The 14,462-nt window shown below is 42.8% G+C and overlaps 1 protein-coding gene across 5 annotated transcripts in view; it reads right to left on the bottom strand.

Annotated features, from left to right (window-relative positions):
- The window catches only part of SEC16B (SEC16 homolog B, endoplasmic reticulum export factor), a 53,508-nt gene that overhangs the window by 22,521 nt on the left and 16,525 nt on the right, over positions 1-14,462 (bottom strand). For all 5 annotated transcript variants that reach the window (XM_075616633.1, XM_075616638.1, XM_075616637.1 and 2 more), the window contains 12 exons: positions 10,455-10,584; positions 9,785-9,875; positions 9,234-9,372; positions 8,586-8,743; positions 7,706-7,767; positions 6,453-6,588; positions 5,150-5,377; positions 4,347-4,444; positions 3,851-3,932; positions 3,174-3,291; positions 1,804-1,915; positions 258-363 (listed from right to left, as the gene is read on the bottom strand). In XM_075616633.1, the coding sequence (XP_075472748.1) occupies positions 258-363; positions 1,804-1,915; positions 3,174-3,291; positions 3,851-3,932; positions 4,347-4,444; positions 5,150-5,377; positions 6,453-6,588; positions 7,706-7,767; positions 8,586-8,743; positions 9,234-9,372; positions 9,785-9,875; positions 10,455-10,584 (1,460 nt within the window). The remainder of the gene's footprint in view (positions 1-257; positions 364-1,803; positions 1,916-3,173; positions 3,292-3,850; positions 3,933-4,346; positions 4,445-5,149; positions 5,378-6,452; positions 6,589-7,705; positions 7,768-8,585; positions 8,744-9,233; positions 9,373-9,784; positions 9,876-10,454; positions 10,585-14,462) is intronic.

Below are 14,462 nucleotides of genomic sequence, written 5' to 3'. Positions count from 1 at the left end.
GATGAGTGAGAGAACAGGTAGGATTAAGGACGACTAAAGCATTGTTGGAGGAAAAGAGTTGGAAGTCAGTGATTAATGTTTGGGACTCAAAGATAGAAGAACACATTGTGTTAAAGATGCAGATAAAGTGATAAAAAAAAGTTAAAAAAAAGAGAACTGGGTGGATTAGAAAAGAGGGAGAATGAAGGAGTCAGGATTAAGGCATTTATTGGTTGAGGGAATCGGTTAGATTGTGCGGAATGTATTAGAGCTGTTACCTGAAAGGAGGGAATACAATGCTTGGGTTTCCCCAGACTTTGGCAGTACTCCAGAATTTCAGTCCGTTGAATGCTCCGAGAGCTGGCAAACCTCCGGAATGCCTGGCTGCAAAACCGCCGGGAAGAAGAGAATGACACGGAGGCAGTGTGCGATGGGGGAACAGGAGGTAGAAGAGACGGGATGGGAGAGAACATCAGAGGGAAATAAATGGAGCACAGTGAGAGATGCTAAAAACAGATAAGAGTGAAAAATGGAAAGGGGAAAACAAAAAATGTCCAACATTTAAAATACTCCTACACTGGAAAGACCAGTTCTGTAGAAAGACATTGCCCCCCGGTGGTAAAAATGGAGAACTTTTGTAAAGATGACCATTGGGTTAGAGTCTTCCTATAAAGTAGGTCTCTTTCCTTCAATATGAAACCTTACTTCAATTCTTTATGCTGGAAAAACTATGGAGCAGTTCCTTATGGGGAGTGAATAGCATAGGTTAAGATATTCTCCAGGAGGCCCTATGCTTCATATAAAGCTTTGTGTTTCAATAACACGAATCACAACTTTGGAAATATGCCAGTCTTTTGTTTTCCAGAACAATAGACCAAAAAGACTTCTGCACGGCAATGTTAAGCCTCAGTAACCCTGACCACCGAGGCACCATGATGTGATGGATTGTCTACACATAGACTGACAAAGAGAAAAAAAGGGCTCTGGTTAACTTGTACATGTATAACTGTATCTGCATTTATTTGCCGATTTCCAAACTTGTAGTCGTATGTCAAAGACTCACAACATTATGTTCATTATTTTGCATGATTAGTAACAATAATGCTGACACTGCAATGCAGTGAGCCAATGATGAACTCATATTAAGGTTAATCTCAATGCGAGCTCATGGCAGGGAATGACAGATGACTAGGATGGGTCAGTTAAAGCAGTATAAAGCCGCTCTGTGCCAGTGCTGCCTGGATGTTATATGCAGGGGAAGGAGTAGTGGCGGGATGGGGAGACGAATGGATGGAGTGTGAAGGAAAACAAAAAGAACATGTGAAATAGACAAAGCATTAGAGAAGAAAAAGCATCTTTAATCTGATTTACCATGTTTGTGACATTTTATGTGGTCTGTTAAACCATTTGCTGCCAGAGACTCCAGCAACACATTGCAAAAAATGCACTGTAGGCTCCCTCTGGCACTGATGGCACATACAATGGTCAAGCAGAAGAGTAGTTAGTATAACTATACATGAGTATACAAGAGTATAACTATACATGAGTATAACTATACATGAGTATACAAGAGTATAACTATACATGAGTATAACTATACATGAGTATACAAGAGTATAACTACACATGAGTATAACTATACATGAGTATACAAGAGTATAAATATACATGAGTATAACTATACATGAGTATACAAGAGTATAAATATACATGAGTATAACTATACATGAGTATACAAGAGTATAACTATACATGAGTATAACTACAGTATACATGAGCTAAAGTATATTTAGAATACAGAGCTGATCTGAAGACAGCACTCACCTATGGATACTGCCCAACAAAACAAGACGGTCTGATTTCTCATAGTATTGGCCAAAAGGGGTACCAGCCGTCAGGTAGCAGCAGTGTCCGGCCTCTGGTAAGCCTTTAAGAACTGAATATTTGGAACAAGAACAAAGTGTGAAGAGCCCTACCCACACGACTTAACAGTAGTCTCACACTGCAAGATAGGCTGCCTCAGACTCCCTTACACTGCGAGAGCGGCTGTCTCAGACTCACTCACACTGCCAGTGCCAGTGCCAGAGGCTGGCGAGTCTGACTCACACTGCTAGAGATCGGGCTTCAGACTCACTCACACTGCTAGGGAGGCTGCCTCCGACTCACTCACACTGATAGAGAGGCTGCCTCAGACTCCCTTACACTGCGAGAGCAACTGTCTCAGACTCACTCACACTGCCAGTGAGGCTGGCGAGTCTCACTCACACTGCTAGAGATCGTGCTTCAGACTCACTCACAAAGCTAGGGAGGTTGCCTCCGACTCACTCACACTGATAGAGAGGCTGCCTCAGACTCACTTACACTGCTAGGGAGGCTGCCTCAGAGTCACTCACAGTGCTAGAGAGGCTGCCTCAGAGTCACTCACACTGCTAGAGAGGCTGCCTCAGATGCACACTGCTAGAGGCTGCCAGAGAGGCTGCCTCAGAGTCACTCAAACTGCTAGAGAGGCTGCCTCAGTCACTCACACTGCTAGAGAGGCTGCCTCAGACTCACTCACACTGCTAGAGAGGCTGCCTCAGAGTCACTCACACTGCTAGGGATACTGCCTCAGACTAACTCACACTAACAGAGAGACTGCCTCCGACTCACTCACACTGCTAGAGAGACTGCCTCAGAATCACTCACACTAATAGAGAGGCTGCCTCAGATTCACTCACACCAATAGAGAGGCTGCCTCATACTCACTTACACTAATAGAGAGCCTGCCTCATACTCACTCACACTAATAGAGAGCCTGCCTCAGACACACTCACACTGCTAGAGAAGCTGCCTCAGACACACTCACACTGCTAGAGAAGCTGCCTCAGACACACTCACACTGCTAGAGAAGCTGCCTCAGACACACTCACACTGCTAGAGAAGCTGCCTCAGACACACTCACACTGCTAGAGAAGCTGCCTCAGACAAACTCTTGCAGAATCTTAAACAAACCATAGCTACAGAGACCTGCAGAGCACTGTTCCGCAACGTCTATTTTTGCTAGAAATCTGTAGAGAATGGCATCTCACTCCTCTCACTGCTTACAGAGCACTGACCCACCGAACCATTCTATTCAAGACATACCTGTGTTGCACAACACTGGTCCTACAATCCCCAAATTGACCAACAAAGCTTCCCCCCATATTCCTTTTTACCTAAGTTGTCTCCCATAGTAACAATAGCACGTCGGTTCATCTCAGGATCTCCCATCTGATTGGACAGAATCACAGCCAGGTGCGGTCTCCAGTTCCCCCACTTTGTGTCTCCGCAGCACTGTGTGTTAACATATTGTAACTCAAGGTCTAACTAAACAAAGTTCTACTAGCTGTATTGGTTTCGGAGAAATATAGATTTCTTGTAGGTTGTAATACCATTAAGGGGACCGTGGTACCATTAGAATCATAATGCACCGACCTTTCAAAACCTCACCGTGTTACATTTGAAGAAGAGACCTGTGAGGTTTTGAAAGCTCTATACATTGATTCCATCTATGAAGAACTCTCATGTTGACCTCTGAAAGCAATCACCACCTACACCAAATCTAAATCAATCTAACTGACCGTTCAACCCATAAATTACGGGCGAATGGAAGATTTCAAATAGCTGTTCTGCTCGATGATGGGAGAGGTGTCAGATTAAACATGTTCTCGACAAGAGCTGAACGAAGAAAAGGATTGCCTGTGTAAGAGGCGCATACGCTACCAGTTGGGTTGATATAGGAAGGTACCTGAACAATGCAGAATTAAGTATTTGAATGGGGTATTGTCATAATCCTAACGTACTACAAGACTAAGCAGCTACAATTTGCAGGAAAAGATTATCCGGATCTTACTGTAGCTGCCTGAGGTATCCGTCCTGCCATGAGCTGGAAAAGAGTCTGCAAGGGGTCATTCTGTGCCAAGGTGCTGGTGAACCTGAAAACAGGAGCAACAAGACCCCAGGTTAATACAGAAGCACTAAATAAGGCGCAGAAGAAATGGGATAGAAAGAGCACATGCTGAGAGGCTGACCAGGGATAAAGAGATCTTTATCACCCCCTCTACAAGTGATGTCTGATCAATTCTCCACCCTGAAAGTAATGTTTATTCAATATTTTTCTGTGCAAGCAATGTCTCATCAATTATTTTCACTACAAGTAATGGCTTACCCTTTCCTACTCTTTTCTTTGCAAGTAATCACTGATCATAAAACAATCTCTTCTCCTAATTATATCTGATTTGTCTATCTTCTCTGCATGTCAGGCCTAATATTTGTACCTCTCTACAAGTAAAATCCATTGTCCACTAGTAATGGCAGCTCAACTACACTGTGGTTAGAATGTCAATTACCTTCTCATTACCCAGCTGTAGGTCCTTGGGTCCATTTTGCTGGAGAGAAACAAGGCATGTCCCCACAGCTCGCTCTTCATTGCCCAGTCCAGAGCCTCCTGAAGTCAATAATATGATGGATAAGGTTAGCAAGAACATTATATACTCTTTCCCTCCTCTGTTTTAGAGGTGGAGATCCATTTGAAAGGGGACAGACAATTTGTGTTATTCATTGCGCATCTTTTGCACTAATGAGATCCCAATCTCCATGGAATGGGGCTTGGTCTGCATTATGGAAAGGTGCTTCTAAAAGTTCATGTGGAACATTGTAAGGAAGGGGTGTTCAGGAGACCTAAGAAGCAAAAAAACTAAAAGTGGGGGCTCTTTGGTTAGCCCAGTTGCAGGTAGTTGGAAGGAGGAGCTCATTAAACACCAGCTACAGAAGGCTGAGCAGAAGAGGGGATTCATGACTCTAAATCCATAGACATTGGAAGGTTACAGGAGTTCAGGAGACAACAGCTAAAGACTTTGCAGCAAGTGGAGCTAAAAGGAGACTAATACTACATACAGTATACTCGTATACAAAAGCTTAGGAAAACAAAGCTAAGAGACTGAAAGGGAAAGGAACTCAGGGAGCCAAAAATACAAAGACTGGAAGGGAGATGAGCGTAGAAGACCAAAGTTAATGAGACAGACAATAGAATATTGGAAAGATATGTGCTAATGAGACCACAGCCGCACATTGATAAAAGGGTTAAGGGTTCAGTAGGCGTCACACTTCAGTGAACTGGTGGGGAAGCTGCTTTTATGAGAAGTTAACTTGCCTTTTTTCGGCCATAAAACAGCAGCTTGGTGAATTTCTCTACGGCCTGTGCCGAGGTCTCAGAAGCACACGGGGTCTCCCCGGTCAGTAGATCCACTTGTCCACAGTCCGGCATAAGCATGAACTCCTCGCTTAGGTTGATGAGGTTGGCATCGGGTTGCTCTTTCTGGTACCTGTCTCGTTTCCAGTCTTGAAGCAGGAGCTCTGCCACGTCTGAACCATTAATACACTGAAGGAAGGGCAGCGATAGTAAGGGCCATGAAATCCTTCCTTCCCCTCCCAAGAAAAAACCACATCATTGCTGAAGTTCTTGCAGATTCCTTCCCTGCAATTCCTCTCAATATCCCCATGTTAAAGGGATATGCAAAGCAACACTGGGGCAAAATTGGAGCACTAATTTTGCACCAGATTTATTAAAAAGAAAAATGCTATTGTTTCAACTGGGGAACAAAATATTTATACATTAGGTGCCGGTTTTTTTGTACCTGGGAGACATTGATAAATGACCCCCATTAGGTGCAGAAAGCAGACGACCTGAAAATATTTGAAGCAGAAATCTGGTTTCCATCACTGATGAAAATGCAGAAAGATATGTCAGTTAAGGTGAACTTAAGGTTACGTTCGATTAGTAATACATAAACTTGGCATTAGCCACATCCAGACCTGAGCTCTGTTGCAAGGTCAGGATGGGTACAACACTACAGTTAGGTAAGATTTAACAACCATACTGCAGTAGCATTATATCACAGTGTCATTTGCATCTCCTCTCTGAGTTAAAGACCTATTTCAGGGTCTGGATTGGTGTAACGGCAAGACCCACTTAACGTCATGTAATGGGAAGATAACGTAACATTATACTACAATAGTGTGACATTAAGCATACAGTAGGCTGAGAATGGCTGCTGTTTTTGTGTACAATTAGCTTTCAGAATATGCATTAATCATAGTGAAAATAACATCTGCTCCTTGTTTTCAGCAATGTCACGTTATGAGCCCTGATTCAACCGGGCTTTGTGGTTCAAACCCTACAAGTCAGTTTAATTCTCCCAACCTGATCAATGCTATGTGATACATGCAACAAGATAAATCATTACAGCACAGTACTCTTGGGCGAAAAGTATATACATAAAAAGAACAAGCAAAAATGTAATTAGGTAAACACTTATTTACGGCACGTGATGTGTGATCTACTGTAACTGCTGCTTTCAGGCACTATTCATTGCAAGTAGTTGCGACATATGTTTAGAGTCGTGGTGCAGAGTAGTAGGTTTATATGTGTGTGTGTGATACAGTGTACTGTATACCCCATTCTGCCGACACATCTGCAGCAGCATCTGCCAGAGCAGAGCATCGTCGCGGCTCCTTGGACCCTGTGAATGCAGACACTGGCTCACACTGCACTGACAAAAGTTCATAACATCCACTTTATGTAAATCGTCCCTGCAGAGCCCAAAATAGAAGAGAGAGAGAAGTGTAAGGAGAGCCTGCAGTGTTCATCTCTCACCTCTCAGTTGCTTGTGACTACCCTTGAGGGGTGATGTCCCTGCATATCTGTTTTCTTTTTCTTTCCTGGCAAATCCAGGGCTATTGGAATCTGTCGGATTATTGATTTATAAGGTAATGGAAGGGACATAACCTATGTGATGTTCTGTCAGTGTCGCCCAAAGTTGGTTAGGAGATATTAGACAAGCTCTAGATGTTGTCTTTCTCTGCTGTGTTGAGGTGTGGTGTGAGAATCAATGAAATATAGGGCTGTGTTGTTACCGCCTGAACCTGTGGTGGGATATAGTTAATAAAAATACCACTTGTTGGGGCATTTGCAGGTCTCAGACAGGTCTGCAGCCCGGTCTTTTCCCATTATCGTTTAGCAAACAGTGCATCCACTGCAGCCAGGGATTCTGGGTAATGACATGCAAATGAGCACAGTGTCACTCTTTACTTCTTGTCCATTTTAACATGGACCCCTATAAGCTTACAACCTGCCGCATTACATAGCTTTTCAGCACAGCCTGGATTAAAGAAGTGCATAGCCAGTAAACCTACTCACAGACAGCTGTTTCGACCTTTTGGGTGTCATCAGTCCGAGGTTGGTTGCTGGCAATGCAACGTGAAGCTGGTACGTGGGTGTAACCAGACATTGAAAAAGATATGGTGGGTAACATTTTTTACAAAAGCCCTTCACCGTACAGTGCACAGCAAATAAAGATACCACTTGTGGTGCATTTGCATGTCTCAGACAGGTCTGCAGCCCGGTCTCTCCCCATTATCGCTTAGCGAACCGTGCTTCCACGCAGCCAGGGATTCTGGGTAATGAAGGGATATACCAACTCAGACCATTGAAACCTTCTTCACCCAGCAGTGAAGGCCCATATAAAATGTACTATACGTTTGTTTGCGTGTTACTACATCCTGCGACACTAGGAGGCTGTTACTTACATCCTGTCTCTGTATCGTCATTTTAATGTGCGTGGGGGATGGATTATTGGTCACACTTTTCTCCATGGTAATAAGTCCCTATGTAATCTGCAGAACCTATTCAATGAACACTGGGTCCTACCTTTGCATCGGGCCAGGGAAGCTCCTCAACTCTTCTTGCTCCAGAGTGTCATGGAGTAGAACCTACATGTGGAAGACACACGTCTTGAGCATGGTCAGCACGCAAGCCTTAGATGTAGATTCAAATGAATGGTTGTTTTCATATGATCATCTGTCTCAAACTTTCATGAATCTACCCCTTTAAATATGTTCTATTTGTAGCAAGAACGCACTCATGCAGGTCCTGCTATTAAGTGCCAACGCCATATCAAGAGATAGCATCAGTCACCCCAACTAGAATGATGCTGCTCATGGTGTACGTACAGTATGGACCCTCCCTATAAGGGAAGAACCTCTGACAATGACAATTTAATTATCGCAATTAAGTCACGAGCCATACATTGGGATTTGCCCTATTTTGCACTGTGCGTTCCACGGTCATTTTAAACTGAGGAGGCAAAGGGATTTACAAGATCTTTGGGCCATAGATATGACATGCCTTTGTTTCTTTAAAGGTGCAATCCCTGGTGGCTGACCCACACACAACATTTTGTAAAGAATATAACAATCTAATCGGCTTCCTTACACAAATGTAACCATGCTTTAAGCAAATATTTGGCCGATTTTTTTTCATTTGGAAATGAAGCGTATTTTCTTTCTTCTTTGGGCCTCTGAATGGTGAAGTGTTTGTCAATCAAGTGTTTCCTTGACCCTTATCCCACCTTGTCCATATCAGAGAGCCAATAAAGATATGGGAAGGAACAGAGAGAGGGGGGAAGGGCTCTGCTGAACACACCGTACTAAACATGTCACTGTCACTAGTACACGTAAGTCCTAGGAAGGATTGCCACTTACATTTTTACAGTGCTGAGTAAATAACCCGTAGGAGGTTCCCATATTACCTCCATGCTGTGTATCTCCACCAGCGCAGGTTGTCCCTCATCAGGGAAGTTGGGGCACACCCTGACCAGCTGACCTCGGGCCCCGAAACACACCGTGACATGTGGGAGGGAGAACTTCAGAGGGGCCGTCGGCTGAGGAGTGCACACCGAAGCCTCTTCTAATAAATAACATGTGCAGGTTCGTTAGGAAAAGCGTGACTTAGCTTGGTCGGTACTGTTGATGATCTGGAATCATTTGGTTCGGATGATCTGAGTTACAGACGTTTGACTTGTTATGTACTGTAGTGACCTGTGTAATGTTCAATTGTGCTAAATAACCTCTGCTTGTTAATAAATCAGATTTACTATTGTCTGAGCTTGATGTTTGTTTGGCTGTGCTGGAATGACTTGGCTCGTGGATAGTGTCCTGAATTGTTTCGTTTTGTACTGAATAGCTGAGGTTAGTTTGGCTTTCCGGTATGACCCGAGTTGTGTACATTTATTTAAAAAAAAGGCTGTGTAGTTTGTTTTGTGACAGCATGAAATACCTCTCTGTTTTGCCTCTGGAGTACTGCAGCACTCTGATAATGTGATGTTCAAGCAGGTAAATGGTTGAGATTGGAGTATTTACTCAGCATTCACTGTGTGGCAGCAAGAACTCTCACTCACCTGCTTGCATGGGACTCCAGGGATAAGACTCAATCATATCAGTGGAGTCGTGCATGTACTGACTCAGCTCATAGCTGCTGGAGGACATGCCAGAATCACGGTACTGAGACAGCAGGTTGGGCTCAGCTGAACCAAGTGACTGGGAAGGAGAGAGGCAGAGAAAGACAAGATGTGGATGGAGAAGGAAGGATATCAGATGGAATAGTACAAAGCCAGAACATCGAGTGACAGGTAGAAATCAATTAAGATTTTTCAGTGCCAATATTTGTGGCTTTTGGTCAAAGTAAACATGGGGTCAGTGATGGAAGTAATGAGAGCACCAGGAGAATGAGTGTGTGTGAGTGAATGTGAGTGTGAGTGTGTGTGTGTGTGTGTGAGAGTGTGAGAGTGTGTGTGTGTGTGTGTGTGTGTGTGTGTGTGTGTGTGTGTGTGTGTGTGTGTGTGTGTGTGTGTGTGTGTGTGTGTGTGTGTGTGTGTGTGTGTGTGTGTGTGTGTTGGCATGGCTTTTTATGAAGTAGACTCAGCTGAGTCAGACACAAGCAGGTTCTTACCTCTGATCTGTCTTCCAGAATTTGTCCCACCACCTCTGCATTTCTTTCCTGGCTAGGACCCCAGAGACCACTGTCCTCATAGCCCTGATTCCTGAGGACACAAAAGAACAATTATTTGGACAAATAAATAATTAAGATGAGTAAAGGGAGGACACTGATGTATACAGTTACAAAATACTTAGTGCTTCACTCAAACACACAAGTAATCTTAGCAGTCATAACATCTCACATATTACACATAGATCTACACAATAACCCACACACCGTCATTCCAAACATAGCAGAGCTAGTCAAACACACCACCCACCTGTGCAACTGCAACATGTGTTTTGCAATCTGCACCAATCGGCAGTATTAAACACACTCAATGCAAACAGTTGTAAGCTGTATATTATTATTAAATATTATATGGTATAATATATTACCAAACATAGCCAATAAAAGCAGCTGTAATATCAAAGAGAAAACAGTACTGTAAGATACAGATAGCTTGTTAATATATGATTATATGAATAAAATGCACAGCCAATCCAGCAGGTGTAACGTACAGTATAGTTTGCCACATATACTGCCAAAATCAATCTATGCAACTGAAATGTAAAGAGACTGTACAGTCCCACAACAGGTTTTTTAGTGGTTGTTTTGGTCCGGACCACAACCGGAGCTTTACCAGCTCTGGGCATGACTCTGTGGCTGGAACCTGCCACTGTCGGTGAGCTGATCCCGAGGATAAACACTGTGGGAAGTAAGCACCCACTGTTCTGTGGGTGTCTGTGTGCCCTGGGCTCCTCTCCTCCAATCTGCAGCAAAAGTAAACGCTCATTTTACAAGTGTGTTTACCTGTTTGAATAACGATAGCTTTAGAATTGTTATACAAACAAGGGACTAAGCAACAAAAATTCACCTCTAGTTTCGGGGACTGACAAAGAATTCTCGCTAAAAGACTTTAGATAAAGTATGTAATAACACACCAAAGCTTTTGTTTAACATGAAAATGTTGCAAGTAACAGTTTTACTTATTGGTATCTGAATTCAAGCATATCAGCTACTAATGTTTGTTAGACTAACGATGGCGTCAAAGTTACTTAACAGACAAAGATAAAAGCTGGAACAACAATTTGACTTTGACATCGAGGACCGACAAAGCCAGCACCAAAAGACATTTAAGATTGTAAAACCCCAGGATAAAAGTTTGTTGCCCGTTGTGATACCTCTAGTGTACAGACAAAATAGGTATTTTTTTCTGTGGTTGCACATTAGTTTTCAAGATCTCAAAAGAATAGTTTTCCAATACATTGAAAGGTCCCGCAGCCTGGTACCAACAGACCTATAGTTCTACAGGATCAGTCTGATGTTTCGTGCTCTGTATTACATTAACGGGCTGTGAGGCTTACGTTTTACCTCTTGTGCCAATGTACTAGGGATAATGTAGGCTCAGCCCATATTCGCTAAGTGGTGCTAGTTTGTCAGACACCTTTCGATGCTGGAAGATTCAGTACTTTACAGCCCATTCAATTCTTCCAGGAGCCGGAAGGTTGTTCTATGGAATAGGATCAGTATAGGATCAGGGCTATCTTTGTGAGAGAATGAAGAGAAGGACGGATTTTCGGTGAAGTGTGACACTTTGCTTGCTGTAAGAAAGTAATACCTTGCTAGGACTGAAGAAGATACAAGATAAGAGGACGCAGATAATGTGCAATGAGGAGCACTACAACTAAAGCAAAGGGGGAGGGGGAGATTGCGTATATATGTTAGTGAGGAAAACCATAAACCAGGTATAGCAGTTGCAGAACGTGAAAGCTGACCAAGCATAGGGTTGCTAGATGTCCCGTATACACGGTATTGTCCCTTATTTTATTGGTTTGTCCCGTTGACCCGGAAATTCTGTGGGGACGCATAATTGTCCAGAATTGTAGTGCCTTGACATGAAATGCCAGAATTTAAAATTACTGTAATGAAATCAGTCAAATATTATACGTAATAGATTTCTACTTGAGTGTAATAGGCACTTTTTCCGATAGATGTCGCTCAATTAAATTATTAAAATAATAAAGTTTGGACACTGCCTGGTCATCTCATAATACCATGACACCCACTCCTATGGGCATTACATTATCTCCCCCCCCTTGATACCTATCAAGGTTGAATATGTCTGTGAGTGGTTTGTACTTGCTTTGCTAGTCCCATGCTGTGTTTAAAAGCTGTGTGAATGGCGATGCATCAGCTTAAATGGGTTCCATGTGAATGGATATTCCAGGCAAAAGGTGACACATTGTGTGCTCATTTGCATGTCATTTCCTAGAATCCCTTGCTGCAGTGGGAGCACTGTATGCTTGGTGATAATGGTTTAAAGGCAGGGTTGCAGACCTGTCTAAGACATGTGAATGTGCTCACAAGTTATATTCTTTATTGGCTATATATATCAGACAATTTGCCAACTCTGGGGGGCTAAAGAGAAAATGTCTCTGCTCCTTGTATGATTAGGTAATTAGGTAAGGCATCAAGAGGCAAGAAACCATAAACAAAGTTGTCATTGCCATGAAATCAATTTAATTCATGCTTACCCGTTCTAGAGTGCTAACAATAAAACTGCAGGGACTCTCTTTCTCCCCGACAACACAATTTTAAACACTGCAATTGTATGACAGTCTGTAAGAGATGTGTGCAGAGGTACATATAATGGAGACCGATTTGGGTGCAATTATACCTGAGATACCTGAGATACCTGGGACATATGCACATTTTAATATTCTTTGCATATCCAAATTAACCTATTTTCCACGTAATTCAGGTGTGTTCAGTCCTCTGACTCCTCGCCCTACCTCAGGGTGTAGATGTGAAATAGAACATTAAACAAAATTGAAATGCACATCGACTTAATGTTTGGCGAATCCCTTCAAAACTCTGACTGAGCCGCCACTTTGTTTGCTGAAAACAATGGGCAGATTTGGCATGCTTCGCAAACTCGGACGATAGCTTTGTACATCTAGTGTAGAGGTTATACTGTAGTTGAGCCAGTTTTCAGTTGTTTAAAATCTGAGAAGGTGAGAAACATGTTGTGTCTGGGAGAGGGAGATGTTTGGATGAAATATAGCAGGATCAATAAGATTAAATAGGTGTGGGAATTCGTCATGGACAATACTTGCAAAGTACCACTCCTGGGACTCTACCAATCAGAGGGATTTCTCCAGAAAGGAGTGTTGTATAACCTTCCACAGTGAGAGAAGTCTTGTGATGAGACATGAGAGTGAAAGATGACATTATAGATGAGTGCCCCTTAGTTTATGGGAAATTAAAACAGAGCTAGGAGAAGAGAATGAGCAGTTATTGCCTGGGAATGTGGAGGTGCCAATGATGAATTAAGAAGCAGAGGCCCCAGAGTTCCCATACAGCAATGTGAATATGATAAGCATGGGAAAAGCAGGTGTGGACTGGGATGGGGAGGTTAGTGGAGAAGAGGACAGCGATGATAGGAATAGTGCGAGTTTAAAAAGCAGCAGGACGCAATGGTGACGGGGAATGAGTAAAAGAAAACATGGGGTGGGGAAGACAGTACAAGTTTGAATGCTCACATCTTTCTCATAGCTCTGCTGCTAGACATCATTGCCTGTGACATATTTCTACCCTGAACCAGCTAGGGATGGTAAGGCTGGTGATAATGCCTCAGGTATAATATTCTCACATTTTACATTTTGTCTAACATGTACAGTGTACCAGCCAGGAAATGAAGGCGCTGGGGGAGAGATGCTAAACAACCAGGTATGATATTCTCACAGGTGACATTTTGTCACAGCTCAGCCTATCACTGTCTGTGACATTTTTTCGACCCCGGACCAGACTGGGAATGCAGGGACCAGAAGATGCAGAACTGCCTATGACATTCTGGCAGGTAACATTTTCTACCAGCGCTGTCTGTTGTAAATTGCTAACACAAGGTAGGACATTTTCACAGGTAACATTTTATCACAGTTTAGAGACTACTAGTCAGTTATAGGGTATCTTTTTTTCACACCACACCTGAACTTTTTTTTTAGGAGTCAACGGGAAACTCAATAGGAATATAAAATTATCAGGGATGGGGTGAAGTATCTCAGTATCTCCAGTATGGCTGTCCAGGTTAAAGCTCCCGCATCACGTGGCCAATGGAAAGACACAAGGGATGATGTTGCGGCTTCCTATTGGCCCTCAAGACTTTTAAACCGTCATATTGATCGCCCAGCTGGGTGGTACAGTGTGAAGGTAAAGTATCTCAGAAAGCAGGGGGTCTCCGGAGCTGAAATCAACCCTACTACAAAACAACAAACAAAGTGGGTTGATAAAAAAAAATTCTACCACTATGTGTTTTATTTAAGGCTGAATATGTTATTATAGTTTAGATATAAATATTTTTTTCTTTTCTTAGGGGTCCGGCACCAAAAGAAAACACAAGTGCCAAGACTATACCAGTCTATTCTGTAATAAATGTCCCATTTTCCAGCTCTGTGCCATGTAGCAGAGATGACTATAATAAGTAGTACTGTATTAGTTAGTATCCTAATATCAACTATTGTGGGGAGATCCCATAGCCATATACATCCTGAAGAACACTAGATGTTTCATACATTGGGATACATACAGTGCCCTTAATGCTTAAGTGGAAGTTCTTTGCAGACTTTATGTTTTCCCTTCCTGACCATTT

Source organism: Ascaphus truei, chromosome 10 (genome assembly GCF_040206685.1).
Source record: "Ascaphus truei isolate aAscTru1 chromosome 10, aAscTru1.hap1, whole genome shotgun sequence".
NCBI lineage: Eukaryota > Metazoa > Chordata > Amphibia > Anura > Ascaphidae > Ascaphus > Ascaphus truei.
Note: the sequence above shows the minus strand (reverse complement) of the source record. Positions and strands in the feature narration are given on the sequence as shown.